The sequence below is a fragment of the Musca autumnalis genome, unplaced genomic scaffold (assembly GCF_047663935.1).
Source record: "Musca autumnalis isolate F117 unplaced genomic scaffold, ASM4766393v1 scaffold_1, whole genome shotgun sequence".
NCBI classification, from domain to species: Eukaryota; Metazoa; Arthropoda; class Insecta; order Diptera; family Muscidae; genus Musca; species Musca autumnalis.
In genome coordinates, this window is record NW_027411644.1 from 147,812,948 (window position 1) to 147,829,350 (window position 16,403).

Consider the following 16,403-nt stretch of genomic DNA (forward strand, 5'->3'; position numbering starts at 1 on the left):
TGTTGATATGATACATTGGCAGTGGCTTAGAACGCTGAGATCTCGACAACATTGTCTGTTTGTTGGAGAGAACCCAGGTTCAAACCTCAGCCGGGGCAGCCGGGCTCTGCTGTGAAGATTTTTATTTATTATTGTCTTTTTAGGACGAAGGCCATTATTTATGAAAGTTTTTAATTAATTAATTGGATTAATCGAGCTAATATGGCCTAAGGAGTTTTGTATTGAAAAATGAATTCTAGCGAAATACCACACACTCAACCATTACGCTACGATCGTTTCGCCTGGTGGTTTAAGCCAGGCTCATCAGGCGTATTTGAATGCTAATGGCTAGAAGACAAAGGATGATTTTGATAACTTCTATTTATACAAACATTTTTACAATTTTGTAATTATGAAGTATTTATGGAAGTCTTTTTCTTTATCAAGTCACCCTAGTGTCTTGTCTAGGAATCATTTTCTCAATACATACACATATACAATCGAAGGGGGGTTTCCTTCATGAATTGTAATGCCTTCAGTTTTTTTAAGTTTTGGATATCATGTCGACTTTCTCTGTTTTAAGTCGACCAATGGCTTAACAGAGAGTAATGTTTTTCAAAACGAACTGACAGTGTTGCAAAATTTTACTGATCGCTATCAATATCATGATTTCATCCCAGCGAAGGGAATTATCAATTGGCTTTTCAGCTTTTTGAAATTATGCCTTTTTTCAACTAAGTCCCGGTTCACACTAGAGTGAATTTTATTAAAAAAAATATCATGAAATAGGCGTTCTTAGATCGAATTCCCCACTAAACCAATTTTATGATTTTGCTCCGCTATAGAACTCTATCTAGAAACGCATAATGTCATGAAGTTTTTTCAATAAAATCACTGTAGTGTGGGCCGGGACTTGCAGAACTCGATGAGTTCTTAGGGGTCGATTATGGATAGCAACCCAACTCCAGTTGCGTTGCCCACAGCAAATTTAGTCATAGAATTTTCTATTTCCGCATTAAAATTTATACTTTTTTACAATTAAACTAATAGCTGAAGGTTCAAAACGCTGATATTGATTGAATTTGACAAAAATTTTCGTATTTTTGCTCATTTTAATTGCATGATTTTCTCTTCTGGCAACGCAACTACAGTTGAGTTGATATCCATAATCGACCCCTTAATTGATACGTGCAGATAGTTGTTTGCAAATATGTTTGTTCTGATGTTTCTTGGGAAAGCTGAAAAGTGAGTGTACACGTAAAGGCTTCATTTCAAAAAGCTGAAAAGCCAATTGATAATTGACTTCGCTGGGATGAAATCATGATATTGGTAGCGATTAGTAAAATTTTGCAAAACTGTCAGTTCGTTTTGAAAAGAATTACTCTCTGTAATAGGGAGCAATGATGATGTTAAGCCATTGGGGTAATAATCCAGACTTAAAAACAGTCAAATGTGATTGAAACTTCAACCAAAACAAAAATAAATAAATAAATTTATTTCTTTATATTTTTTAATGCGCACATTTTGGAATGTTTTTTAACATGTGTATACGTTCGTTTTTAAATATTGTACAAAGTTTTTAATTATAAATATAAATTGTATTATATAATACAAACATAGGAATGATTTAATTACAACATTTTACAAAATGAAAAGATGGAGTGTGAAATATTCTTCAATTTTCTAATAACAATATCTTATATAACATTATCAGGTAGTTTATGAGATTGATTATTGCAAGTCAATTTAATGTTGGAATGCATTCGGTATTAAGGGGTGGTATGTTATCAGTCGAAGTCGGCCTACTGTCATTATTTTGCTCAAAACTATTTTCTGCGCTTGTAGTTGTAACACTCGTTAAACTGGAATCATTAAGCAAGCTAAAATTTGGCACATCTGCGTCATCATCGTCATCGTCTATATCATCCTCATCATCATCGTCCTCCGAATTGTCAGTTTCATTGTCCAATTCTGAGTGCTTTATATTAATTTCTTGGGCTATGTCTTCTACCACGTAAGGTATATTGCTAGACGTTATATCAATACTTGTAGAACTGTTGGCATCAAAATGTAATGCCACCGATGGCACATCTTTATCGCTGCTATTTATACTCCGAAAAGCATTGTCTCTTTCACCATTTAAGTTTAATGCGCTTATTGCAGGTAGATCATGACTTGATGGTTCAATATCATTGGAAGGTATACCTGTTTCAGTTTTATTTTGATGGACGATATTACGGTCATTATTTGAACTTTTACTTTCATAAGAGGACTGAGAATTTCCAATTAGAAAGCTTATTTTCGGTATAGAATCGCTTTTTATGCTGTCAGAAGACTCCATTAGCAATGAAAAATTCGGCAAATTATTCGTCGTAGCTAATGAGACGTCACCATTCGATGTTTCTTGTGGATGCTCGTTTATAGCAATCATGTCATGTTGATTTGTTATAGTGGCAGTTTGTTCGGCGATATCTGATATTCGTGACTGAGTATGCTGTGTTAATTTTTGCTTCATTTGCCTTGCCGATTTCGATCTAGGCGGTGGTTGTGGTGCTTCAACATTATCGTTGCTAGATGAAATCGACGGTGCAAAATACTTATCTATTGGTTTTCTATATTTGGTGTAATAATCTTTGTTGTTGTCCATCGAACTACATTCGAAATTTGCATTCTGCTGTAGTAATTCAGTGTTTGGATAGTTTTGGCTATCTTCGACAATCGAAATATTGGTAAATATCGCATCGGGTAATTCAATAGGAATTCCTGCAGCAGGTCCATCTGGCGGCCTTGGAGGCGTTTGCTCTGTAAATACAAGAAATATTTTTCAAAAAGCGTACAAATATTTTTGGTAAAAACAGATGATTGGAGCAACTATCGAATTTAATGGCCTAACACATTTCTATTAGAGATGTACAGTATCGGCCAAAACTAAAGCACCCCCTCAGTACATATTTTTAAAATGAAAATTTTTTTAAGAAAACAAAGTTGTAATTTCTTTTTGTATTTTTCATTTTCTTTATTTATATCCATATTAATAGAAAACACAATCAGAATGTATTCAGAATGTAATAAACAAAAGTTAAAATTCAAAAATCATTTTAGGTCCTAAATGTAACCGGACAAAACTAAAGCACCCCCCTATTTGAAGTATAACAAAAACCATTGAAATCAATATTTCGTTGGGCCTCCTCTATTCTGGATGACACAATCACATCTTTTAGACATAAAGGATTCTAAATAATTAATTATTGCAGGCGAAATAATTGATTTTCGGAAAATTTAGCTTAAATCCTCAAAATACTGAAAATCTGAACTTATCGCTATATGGGGGCTATACCCAAACGTGGACCTAGGACAACGATCTTTGGTGGATATGTTTTGTGACCACTAGGAACCCTAAGTACCAAATTACAGCTAATTTAGTGGGGAAATATGGCTTAAAAATTCAAAATTCCGAAGATCGGAAGGTACCGCTATAACGATGCTATACCAAAACATTACCCGATATTGTTCATATCCATCCGAAAATGATACTACAGCCTCCTCTGGTGAAATACAAAATCGCTTAAGTTTAAAAATTAGAAAAAGAACGATTCACAAAAGAACGGTAGACGTCGACTTATTCAGTCGACGACCAGCAAGAAACCTTTAATATCGACTAAAAGTGAATTGGATTAGAAAATGGAGGATACTGCTATTTTCCGATGAAGCTATATTTAATTTAACGTATTCAGATGGTAAAAGACGTGTACCAAGTGGGCAACTGTTAAATCCTAAATATTGCTTGTTGGTCGTCGTCGACTGAATAAGCCGACGTCTACCGTTCTTTTGTGAATCGTTCTTTTGCTAATTTTTAAACTTAAGCGATTTTGTATTTGAACAGAAGAGGCTGTAGTATCTTTTTTAAATGGATATAAACAATATCGGGTAATGTTTTTTTTTATAGCGGTACCTTCCGATCTTCGGTATTTTGAATTTTTAAGCCATATTTCCCCACTAAATTAGCTGTAATTTGGTACTTAGGGTTCCTAGTGATCACAAAACCTATCCACCAAAGATCGTTGTCCTAGGTCCACGTTTGGGTATAGCCCCCATATAGCGATAAGTTCCGATTTTCAGTATTTTGAGGATTTAAGCTAAATTTTCCGAAAATCAATTATTTCGCCTGCAATAATTAATTATTTAGAATCCTTTATGTCTAAAAGATGTGATTGTGTCATCCAGAATAGAGGAGGCCCAACGAAATATGATTTCAATGGTTTTTGTTATACTTCAAATAGGGGGGTGCTTTAGTTTTGTCCGATTACATTTTCGACCTAAAATGATTTTTGAATTTTAACTTTTGTTTATTACATTCTGAATACATTCTGATTGTGTTTTCTATTAATATGGATATAAATAAAGAAAACGAAAAATACAAATACAAATTACAACTTTGTTTTCTTAAAAAAAATTTCATTTTAAAAATATGTACTGAGGGGGTGCTTTAGTTTTGGCCGATACTGTATGTCTGAAAATATATCTACATTCCCACTACGGGTAAAATGTTGGCCTACGAGTATTGCATTGTAAAAAAAAAATCCTAGAAAAATTTTATTAGAGACCGGTCAACAGTTTTCTTATGTTGCTGAGGAAATTTTTTTTAATTATAAACTACAGCTCGATTCTATATCATTACTTAAATATATGTATAAATAGAAGGAATCGCTTACTACTCAAAGAAAATGCATTAATATAATAATCCTATTCTAATTTTTTAGATATTTAGGGTTTGAAAAAGTAGTACCAATAAAAAAGTTGTAAAAGTTATTGTATGTATTCAAAGAATCATATGCATAATATTTTCACTGTATGATGTAATTATTGCACTTAGCCAGGATCTTATAATATTGACCATAACAAATAATGTAAGAAATTTCCTTTACCGGCACCTGACGGGAAAAAACGGCATTTTCACCACAGGTAGTCCTTTCGGTCATGATTCCAACGGTATATAACTTTTGTCCCGGAAATGTATACTCTCCGAGATAAAGGCCTCGAAAGTTCGGATAAAGCCCTAACTTGGACTTAATTTACACATATTTACTAAAGTCGAATAGAATCTTGTCCCTCGGAACCCAACAGTGTTCTCTATGTATGGGAAAATTCCACACTTCCCGAGAAGTAGGCAAAGTAGGGTGCAAATCTCGAGAAAGGGAACAACATTTCTTTTAAACTGTATTTTTTTTTTTCTAAGTAACCGGCCATCGGCCGGGTCTTTAAGACTTCCTACTATGGACAGGTGCAAATCTCGAGTATGGGAACAATATTTCTTTTAAACTGTAAATTTATAAATATAAAAAATTAAAAATTTCATGCGCTTCACTACGACACCCATATTATGGGTTCATAAATGACAAATATATAACCAAAGAAATATCTGACAATCAGATGCTTATTTCTAGGGAAGTATGAACTTATCCTATACATATTATATACTGACTGGTGCGCTTGGGGGGACAAGATTTACCTGTAATAACAAAATTTCCATACGATTCGAGTTTAGTATATATGTTAAAAATTTAGTCCAACTTAGGGATTTTCCGAAAGTGTCGAGGCCTATATCTCGGGAAGTATACATTTCCGGGACAAAAATTACATATCGTTGGAATCCGAATAGAAAGGGCTACTGGAATGTCGCTAAAGGAAATTTAAGCCCAAATAATTGACGTGGAAGCTGTGTTGGTGTTAATATAAAACTAATAAAAAAGTGTCAGTCGGCTCAGTCTGTGTGAATTTAAACTCTCATCTGTGGACAGATCGAATACTGGCTACACAACCAAGAAAAGCAAAATAACGCTGTAAACAGGACCGCAAAGAGTACGTTCAAAATTTCCAAAGGGTCCGACATGAAAATCGAAATTCATTTTTTGACGTAATCTGATACATAAAGCTAAAGCATCTGATTTTTTAATGGAATTTTTAATCATATAAGAAAAATTTATATTTTTAAAGGAAATTTTGTCCGCGTAGTGCGTAAACTCGACTTGTTCCGAAAATAGCAGATTCTACTAGGGTCTAAAACGTTCCAATAAATAAGTAGTTAAGCAGTATCTGCTACATTTAAGATTGAATGCAAAAATGTAAATTACCTTTGAGTAAATCTACTGCAACATAATCGGCACCACGAAACAAATGAGCTTTCAAAAGTAAATATAGCAGGACTCCTAATGTTGGACGTTCGTTTTTACGTCCAGAAGTACTCCATTCATCAAACAATAATTCTGCACAAAGTTTATTACCACTACGTTTATATTCATTTTGTATAAGCCGGATATGATCATTTGTGTATTTTCTTTCACTTGATGATAGGGGTGCACTGGAGTACGCATCGTTGTAAAAGTTGGTAGAGGAACCAAACAATTTATTATCTATTTTTTTCGGTATTGTTTCCATCAATTTTTGCCAGTAGTCTTCCTCGACTAAAATGGAGGCCAACTTGTACAAATCGTTTGATTGTACATTTCTCAATTCGGTATCACGTGTATAAGCGGCCGACATTCTTTCACGCCTCTATCCGGATTTCTTAGGTGATTTTCGTTAGGTTTTTCTATGTGTCACTCTTACTGCCAATACACATCCAACACCATATTTTCATTTAAAAGTTTATTGCAAAAATAATCAACAAGTTACTACACCCTTGCTAGAAGAGAAAACGAAGAACGAATATATAGGGTTCAACAAGTCGAAAATCACTTCACAAAAATTTGCATTCTGTTATTCTTTTGTTTAGAAGGTGGAAGAGGAAGAATGTGATAAGTACGCAGCTGGATCTATAGATCGATGATGAAGCCTATAGAACCCTACTTTTCCCTCAATTCATATGTCAGTAGTCACACGTACAAAGTTTGCCTTAAGTAAATTTATTTTTTGGGCAATAGGGGATAGGAAATAGTATAGAAGAGCTATTTATACCCCATTTGCATTTAACCGGATTTAATAAATCCACCGGGTTTCAAATGTCAATTCCGTAGCGTAAACGTCAAATAAGTCCTCATTAAGAAGGTTTTTCTTTTTCGAACGTTCCCACGCCTCTCTTTCCCACCCCTGCCGACCGAGGGGGCAACCTCCCCATTTGTAGGGATCGCGTACATACCATGATCCGCATCATGATGGCGTATACGAATGAAATTCGAAAACCAGCTACAGAATCTACTTCATCAGCCAGTTATTTTATTATTAACCATACACACTACTAGTTATTTAGAAATCATGGCACAATTACCCAGGTAGTGGCATCGTAAAAATTTGAATATGTTATGTCAACATTTTCTTTATTTTGTTGGGGAAATTACATGGTAGAACAAATACAAGGTAAAGTTAATACTACAACAAATACAACTCGAACAACAACCACAAAGGAATTTGTTTTTGTTTGTAAACCTTAGTGTCAACGTAAATGTAAACAAAACAAGGAAATGTCTATAAATTATTGGAATTTAAAAAACTAATATTTTTTCACATTTGATTGAATATTTTGGAAAACATGAATGAAAACTCGTTAGATTTTCAATTTGAATGTTTCCATATCATTCCACTAAATGCATAATTTCTCGCAGAAAGTAGAATACTTGCAAAAATGTTTCGGGTCGCTGGTAATTCATTGAAAAAAGAGAAGATGTTTCAATCATTTGCTTTTGAAAAAAAAAAGCACATGTTTATTAGGGCTTTATTCTTTTCAAGTTTAACAAAATACCACACATATTAACAAATATTGTACCGCCTCTATAAGCGATGTTTTAGTGTGCGGCATGTCGTTCGGACCTGGAGGAGGTTACATGTCAATGATATGAAGCCGTCTTTATGGGAAATAGTTTTTTTTTCTGATGAATAAATTTGTTCTTCAAAAATATATATCCCTAATATACATCGAACATAGAAATAAATACATAAAATGTCGAATGGAATTTGACACTAACACTACAACCCAGTTCAGTCAGCTGGGTATTGCTGCTACCTTTTCTTGTTCTACCATGGGGAAATTACAACAAAAATATTTTTTATAAAGGGATTTGACTTTTCATATTCGAACAGCTGGTGTGATACCACTACCTTGGTAATTGTGCCATGTTAAAAATAAAATTATATTATGCCTTGTTCATACTAAGGTTAATTTGCTCTATATTCGTTGTTCGACCCCAAATTACGATACAATTACTGTCGGACCTCGATTATCCGACCGGAGGCATTATCGGGACCGGAGGCATTACGGATAATCGATTTTCCCGAATTATGGAGGCAATGCTTTTATGCAGTTTTTGGACATATGTTTAAGTAAAAATTACATAATATTGTACAATAATATGAAAATCTGCAATTTTTATTAAATTTGTTACGGTAATCCACCAAATTTTAGAAGGATACATAATATCATCATCATCATATTCATCTGAACTGACTTTGTCCCATAGTTTTTGTGATACCATGGATACACAAATTTTGAGAACGAACAGCATTGTTCAATTAAAATTACTGTCAGAACGATGATACTATTGGTCTGTTCCAGTACTGCAAGAATTTACTTATTTGTACTATTTTTTCCGATGACATAAAGGAAAAAATTTTATCGTAGTAAAAAATAGTAGCTTCTTGCAGGTTCTGGAACAGACCAAATGTGTCCCATCACTAAAACGCCGTACACATTAGAGCCTTTTTGCCGGGTTAACCTTCTTTGTGAGGATTTATTTGACATATAACCAATGGAATTGACATTTAAAACCCAGTGGGTTTGTTAAATCCGGTTATATATAAACGTACTATAACAAATGAGCATGGCACAATTACCCAGGTAGTGGCATCGTAAAATTTTGAATATGTTATGTCAAAACTTTCTTTATGTTAATTTTTTTATAAAGGGATTTGACTTTTCATATTCGATCAGCTGGTGTGATACCACTACCTGGTAGTTCTGCCATGCAAATGAGAAAATTTATCGAAATAAATTAATTATGACAGGAAAAATAAAAAATTAAAAATGTATTAAAAATCCAAACCTTTTTAGAAAAACTGTAATAGCACGGTTACACTACAGCTTTTTGCCGGGTTAACCCACTTCATGAGGATTTATTTGCTTAATCTGCTCAAATCTGACCAGACTTGCCATACAAAAATTAACCCAGATAAAGCCACTGGTCGTTTAAACGCCACGAAAAATGGTTGAAAAAATTAGCGTAAAACTCTGGTTTTTTCGAATATTTTTGTGGGGTTTTTTTGTATTTTGTTATAGTATTGTCTGTTATCTGTCATTTCACGCTAACAAAGCTTCACTTGACCTATGCATTTCCATGAAATTGGCCTAAAACCCAAGCTATTCAAAAAAATCGACTTTTTTGTAATTTTCGACTTTTGATGAAAAATTTAAATACGCGATAAAAATTTAATCATAATGGGCACTTTACACGGTATGTTTTTTGCATATGAGTTGTCACTTCTCCCACACAAAATGTATATGCAAAGTGACAGCTCATATGTAAAAAACATATCGTGTAAAGTACCCATTAATGTTAGAATCATATAAAGTCAGGGATTTGTTAGGAATATAGTAAGAGTATTTTTTCAATCAAAAACCAAGGGATTGGCATATAAGGATACACCTATATTACCCTCTAAAGTTTTTGGCACTTTTAAAAGAATGCCCGATTACAGGAAAACTATACGTTTTAGAGAAAAAAGTTATTTATTAAAAAATGCTTAAAATGTCTCAAAAATATAATTTCCATAAACAATTTTAAGCTTTCTCTCGGCGCTAAGTGGGTTAAATCCTCTCATGGCTGGGTTTATTTTAAAACCGGCACAAATCCACCAAAAATACAGTGTTGCATTCGATATTTGTGCAAAAAAATCCAACTCTACTCAAAAAGTACCAAAAGTTGCAACTGTTTTTGCAACAGAGTTTGTCGTGTTTTACACGTTTACGATTGGTCGCATGAGATATTATGGAGTTAATAAATCTAAAGTTATTTGGATATCATAAAATTATTTATTTTTTTTTTCATTAGACACTTTTTTTAACAAAAAGTACGATTGATACCATGATACAAAAATGTATCCCTGTGTGTAAAATATACCAATATGAGCAAAGAGGGGACGATATCTCATACGAGAAATTGTAAAAGTGTAACACACGACTTTATTAGTTATTTTGTATGTATACGTAAACAAACATCAGCTGACAGTTTATACCCTCGAAAAGCTAATAGTACGTTTAGACTTATAAATCCACTCGATTTCAAATGTCAATTCCATAGTATATACGTCAAATAAATCGTAGTTCTAAATCCACTGGATTTTATTTGACGTATATTGTATGGGATTGACAGTTTACATCATAGTATAATTTTATAGTCTAACAGACGTTTAAGTGTAACCAGCAAAGATTAACCCACTGGATCTATTAAACCCAGTGGGTTAACCTTCAATAGTGTAACCGGGGTATAAAATATGAATGAAAAGTTAACTGTTTAACGACTAGTATACATTCAAATCATAAGCTGTGTTCCAGAACTAAAAAGTTTTTACAATTTTTACGACTTTTACACATTTTACTCGAAAAAGCGTTCCCTTACACAGAAAAGTTGTAAAATGTTCACTTCTCTTTAAACAAAAATGGCGCTGAATGACGCTCTCTTTAAAAACTTTTTACTCGACAAATTTGAGCGTGTAAAAAATAGTAACATGGATGCCGGCGTCTGATTGGCTGGTACGCCGACTTTGACATTTGTTCCAGCTTTTTTGACGTTTTTTCCATTTTTGCGTTCCCGAACTTTTTAAAAAAAAACTTTTGTGTTACAACAATTTTTCTATATTTCTCTCTTTTACGAGTTTTACTATTAAAAAGTACGGGAACAAAGCTATAGAAAGTTTTGTCTTCTCTTTCATTGCAGTTAGTCTAAGGTCACACTAGAGTGGTTTCATTGAAACTTTTAGGGATTCTTAAATCGAGTTCCTTACTATAGCAACTTCATGATTTTACTCTAGTAGAGAAATCGACCTAGGAACCCTTGATTTCATGAAATTGTTTCAATGAAACCATCTAGTGTGACCAAGGACTTACATTTTTTGTACATAGTTTCAAATTCGCGTACAAATTTAGAAACAAAAATGAAATGCCTGCCGGAAAGTCTGTATACCAAAAAGTTATTTTGGCAGGTCCCTCTCTTGTTAATTTTTAAAATAGAAAAATTTCAAAATATACTGAAAACACCAAAATTTTGAGAACAAATAGAAAACATGAATGAAAATAATATAATTTAATATTAAATAGATAGTCCCAATTTACATTAGGCGAGTTTACTTGCGGCAATTGTCAGTTTGTAGGTGAGAGAGGGTGCTGAGAGGCAAAGGGTTACCATATGCCTCACCTCTCTCTCCTACAAAATGACAATTGCCGCAAGTAAACTCGCCCAATGTAAATTGGGACATATCTGTAAGAAGGACAACTATTTTTTCAGTTCATATCAATTAACTTTACTTGTCTTTTGGCTGAAACTTTTTTTAACATCAGTAAACAAAAACTATGAAAATATGAATCATGTTAATTCAAACGGGTTAATTCGTGTACGTAATTATGAGAACGAACGACGTGATTTGAATGCGGGTATGAACATGGCATTCGATTTTATAACTTCCAAACCATGGCACAATTACCAAGGTAGTGGCTTCGTAAAATTCTGAATATGTTATGTCAAAACTTTCTTTATGTTGTTGGGGAAATTACAACAAAAATAATTTTTTATAAAGGCAATCGACATTTCATTTTCGATCAGCTGGTGTGATACCAGTACCTGGTAGTTCTGCCATGTTCCAAACTCATGCAAAAGTCCACATTAGCTTTGTTCCTTTACTTTTTTAATTGTAAGAGTGGTAAAAGAGAAAAGTGTCAATATTGCTCATAATTGCTCTCTCATGAACATTTTTACCAGAAAAGTAAAGGAACGGAAAAATGGCAGATCTGACAGCAATGTCAAAAAGGAACGTAAAAAAATCAATGTTCGTCTTTTATTTCACACTTTTTAATTTATGGCCTGTTCCCGTACTTTATAAAGTGGTAAAAGTCGTAAAAGTTGTAAAAGTCGTAAACGATTTTCATATAAATTTTGAGTACGGGAACGCAAAATGTGTAAAAGTGGTAAAAATTGTAAAAACTTTTTAGTTCTGGAACAGAGCTTTAGTTTTGTCAGCGTTCGACTTTTTCCTCTGTTTTCGTCCATTTTCCTCTTCATTGTGAAATAATCGTCAAACAAAAGTAGAAAAATCAGTTCTGGCGTTTTTTACCTGCAGAAATTTTGCTGGTAGCCTGTGGTAGAAGAGAAAACCATTTTCGAAATCTCTCCTCTCCCACTCTCTTAAAAATTGCTTCCATTTTTGCATTGGTGTCCAAAATAAATGAGAGAGAATTGTTGGGAGAGTAATGTCCCTTTGTTAAACCACGGCTGACATGGCTCTCATTTGGATTTGTTATGCTTGGTTTACATTTACGAAATCCACTCGATTTCAACTGTCAATTCCATAGCTCAAACGTCAAATGAAATCCAATTGATTTCAGATGAGTTTTCATTTGACGTTTGAGCTATGGAATTGACAGTTGAAATCGAGTGGATTTCGTAAATGTAAACCAAGCATTATTCACTGTTGTTACGACAACGTGCAGGCGTGTACATCAACGCCACTTTTCGGGGTTAAGGAACGCTTTGCAGGTTAAAAATGGTAACCTCAGGTAAGTAAAGGAACACAGCTATTATAGCTCATTTAGACTAGCCGTAAATCTTCAACTGGATTTAATAAATCCAGTACAAATCTCATTGCATTTAGATATACCTTTGGAGGTTCAAAAGGGCAGTCAGCTGATTTTTTTTTTCATAGCACAATTGCCAAGGTGGATGCATTAGCCCATCTCAAAGCAAATTTAATTTTTTCGGCTTGTTTACAAATGTTGACATTTTAAATTATTTTTGCTGTAGCAATTCACCGATGCATCTACCTTGTGCAGCTTGCAACTTTTTGTACTTTCTAGCAACATGTTGCAAAAAACAGAGTTGTGTACGAGGATTTATGCCGGATTTTAAATAAATCCACTCAATACGAGGATTTATTTTTGTATGGGAAATCTGGTAGATTTTGGCCGGATTTAGCAAATAAAACATGAAAATGGGCTTATGTGTACTTTACACGATATGTTTTTTACATATGAGTTGTCACTTTGCATATACATTTTGCATTGGAGAAGTGACAACTCATATGTAAAAAACATACATATATATGTAAAAAACATTAATCCGGCTAATGATGTCATATCCTGTCCTGTTGTCTTGTTTGTTATTTGAAATAGTTTTGTTGTCATTTTCGGATCAGTAGTGCGATTCTCTAACACATTTTTTGAGTTACCGACAAAAATCGGTAAAATTAAAATGCTTATAATTTAAGTAATTAGCGATATTTTTCGGTAAGTTAGCGACGAATAAAAAGTTGTCGTAAAGTTCTACCGATAGCAAGAGTGCTGTCAACTTTTATTTGAACTTTTCATTCATAATTTTGCGTTTTAATGTTACCGATTTTTGTCGGTAATACGAAAATTGCGTTAGATAATCGCACTACAGAATTCGGAAAAATTGGCTGATTATTGTTACAAACATCCCAGAATGGACAAGGAGTGCACCACGATTCATATTACATCAATCATATGGGACCTACAGTTTATCGCCGAGTCCGAAAAGCGTGTCTTAAGACACCACCTATAGAGAAGTTGCACATGGCTGAAATACTTAGAAAATGTCGCCAACTTTACTGAGGGATATTTTGCCATCTTTGGAAATTTGATGTTGGCTGGCCGGGAATCGAACCCCCGACCATCAGCGTGCAAGGCGGGTGGGCATACAATTGTACCACGTTGACAGCATTAAATAATTTTACCACGGAAATTTGAGGAAGTTGAAATATAGCTTCACCCTATGGCATAATTTAATGTATAGGACGTCTATTCTTTATAAAGGCTTTACCTAATTAATTTCGTGTTGCGTGTACGATCGAAAAAAACAAAAACAAAATACATTTATTTCAAATTGACATACATTTATTTTGTTTTTGTATTTTTGAACGCACACGCAACACGCAGAGTTATAGGTTTCGCCCTAAATCAGAATATGTAAAATTTCCATGTTATGACAATAAATTTTGCATATGCAAAAAATAATATTTGCATATGCATAATTTATACATTTTGCATATATTTGCATATGTGATAGGTATATTTAGATTGGAATTTAATCAGAAGCCAAAAATATGCTCTGTCCCAAAAATTTGACAAAAATAGGGGTTCCATAAAATTCCGTGTCTGCATATCATTGAGCTAATATTAATCGGAGTGCATTCATTGATATGAGAGATGGCTCCATTGTCCCTACTGTGATGTTTGTGGTACAATTATATATTATACATTTCTAATAAATATTCTTAAATTGGAAAATTGGCGTTGTTTAGCCCCTTCTGCTACATCTATAAATTTTGGACAATTGTACAAGTAATACGCTAGGGCTCCACGCAATTTGCAAAAACTGGGAATTTCTCTGTCATGATAGAGACAATTTGTAGCATGCGAGGAAGATGTTGTTCGCTTCACAAAACTCATTATATATTGGGCAGTAGGCCCGTTATCAAGCACGCATATTATTGCAATTTTCATCGGAGGAAAGGTCAGTATGTAGTTATTTTTCCTTATAAGCGACTTTGCCGGTTTATGCCCTCCAGGAATTCAAATATGGACCAAAATAAAATGTTTTTATTTTTCATATAAAAGTAATGGTCCATTTCACCGGCTAAATAATATCAGATCATCATCCAAAATTTTAGGCATCTTCTTCGACCTACACCCTTACATCATGCAAAATTTCGTGACTATTGAGCTATAATTGCGACCACTAGAGTGGTAATTACTACACTACAAGCAAAACTGGATATATTAGGCTGTAACTCTGTTATCTTCCAGGAATAAAGATATAACCGGAATTTTAAAAATCTTCACAATTTTCACACAAAAATTGTGGTCCATTTAACCCTCTATACGTCATCCGATCACCATCTCATTCCCGGGAATGATAAAAACCGGGAAACCCCAAAACCCTACATACATGTGAAAAAGCATATGGTGTGATATAGCCATAAGTGGTTCACCAATCGCATAATTGGTACGGTGGAAAACTATATATAAGAATTGATAACAGGAACATTTATTCTAATAGACGATATTAAGAAATCAGATGGCACAGTACCATTCAATATTATTAAAACAAACATATTATCCAACATACTACGTATACTTTTTAATGTAGGCAATCGAATTAACTTTACAGTACGTTTATATATAACCGGATTCAACAAACCCACTGGGTTTTAAATGTCAATTCCATTACATATACGTCAAAAAAATCCTCATAAAGAAGGTTAACCTTGCAAAAGCCTTTAATATAAACATGGCCTTATAGCACGGTTACACTACAGCTTTTTGCCGGGTTAACCCACTTCATGAGGATTTATTTGCTGAAATCTGACCAGATTTGCCATACAAAAATTAAATACTCTCATGGCTGGGTTTATTTAAAATCCGGCACAAATCCACCAAAAATACAGTGTTGTATTCGGTATTTGTGCAAAAAATCCAACTCTACTCAAAAAGTACCAAAAGTTGCAACTGTTTTTGCAACAGAGTTTGTCGTGTTTTACACGTTTACGATTGGTCGCATGAGATTTTATGGAGTTATTAAATCTAAAGTTATTTGGAAATCATAAAATTATTTATTTTTTTCATGAGACACTTTTTTTAACAAAAAGTACGATTGATACCATGATGCAAATATGTATCCCGGTATGTAAAATATACCAATATGAGCAAAGAGGGGATGAATATCTCATACGAGAAATTGTAAAAGTGTAACACACGACTTTATTAGTTATTTTGTTTGTGTAGTCCCGGGCCACACTACAGTAATTTCACTGAAATTTTGATGTGAAATAATGCGTCTCTAGATCGACGTCCATAGTAGAGTAAAATCCTAAAATTGCTGTAGTGGGGAATTCGATTTAAGAACACCTAATTTCATGAAATTTTTTAATGAAATTCACGCTAGTGTGGACCGGGACATACGTAAACAAACATCAGCTGACAGTTTATACCCTCGAAAAGCTAAGTGTAACCAGCAAAGATTAACCCACTGGATCTATTAAACCCAGTGGGTTAACCTTCAATAGTGTAACCGGGGTATTAGAACTAAACATGGTACAATTACAAAGGTAGATGCATCGTAGGGCTGGAAAAAAATCGATGGCACTATCGATAAAATCGATTATTTTTTAAAAAATAAATATCGGTAGATAGTTTTGCCTATCAATATTAT

The 16,403-nt window shown here is 33.7% G+C and overlaps 2 protein-coding genes across 2 annotated transcripts in view; one reads left to right on the forward strand and one right to left on the reverse strand.

The window, feature by feature from the left end:
- The window catches only part of LOC141388041 (lamin Dm0-like), a 184,140-nt gene that overhangs the window by 32,144 nt on the left and 135,593 nt on the right, over window positions 1-16,403 (forward strand). The gene's annotated exons all lie outside the window — the stretch shown is intronic.
- Window positions 1,472-6,719, reverse strand: tub (interleukin 1 receptor associated kinase 4 tube). Its single transcript, XM_073958115.1, has 2 exons — window positions 6,111-6,719; window positions 1,472-2,781 (listed from the first exon to the last, which is right to left on the reverse strand). The coding sequence occupies exons 1-2, from the start codon at window positions 6,517-6,519 to the stop codon at window positions 1,721-1,723; spliced, it is 1,470 nt and encodes a 489-aa protein (XP_073814216.1). The 5' UTR covers window positions 6,520-6,719; the 3' UTR covers window positions 1,472-1,720.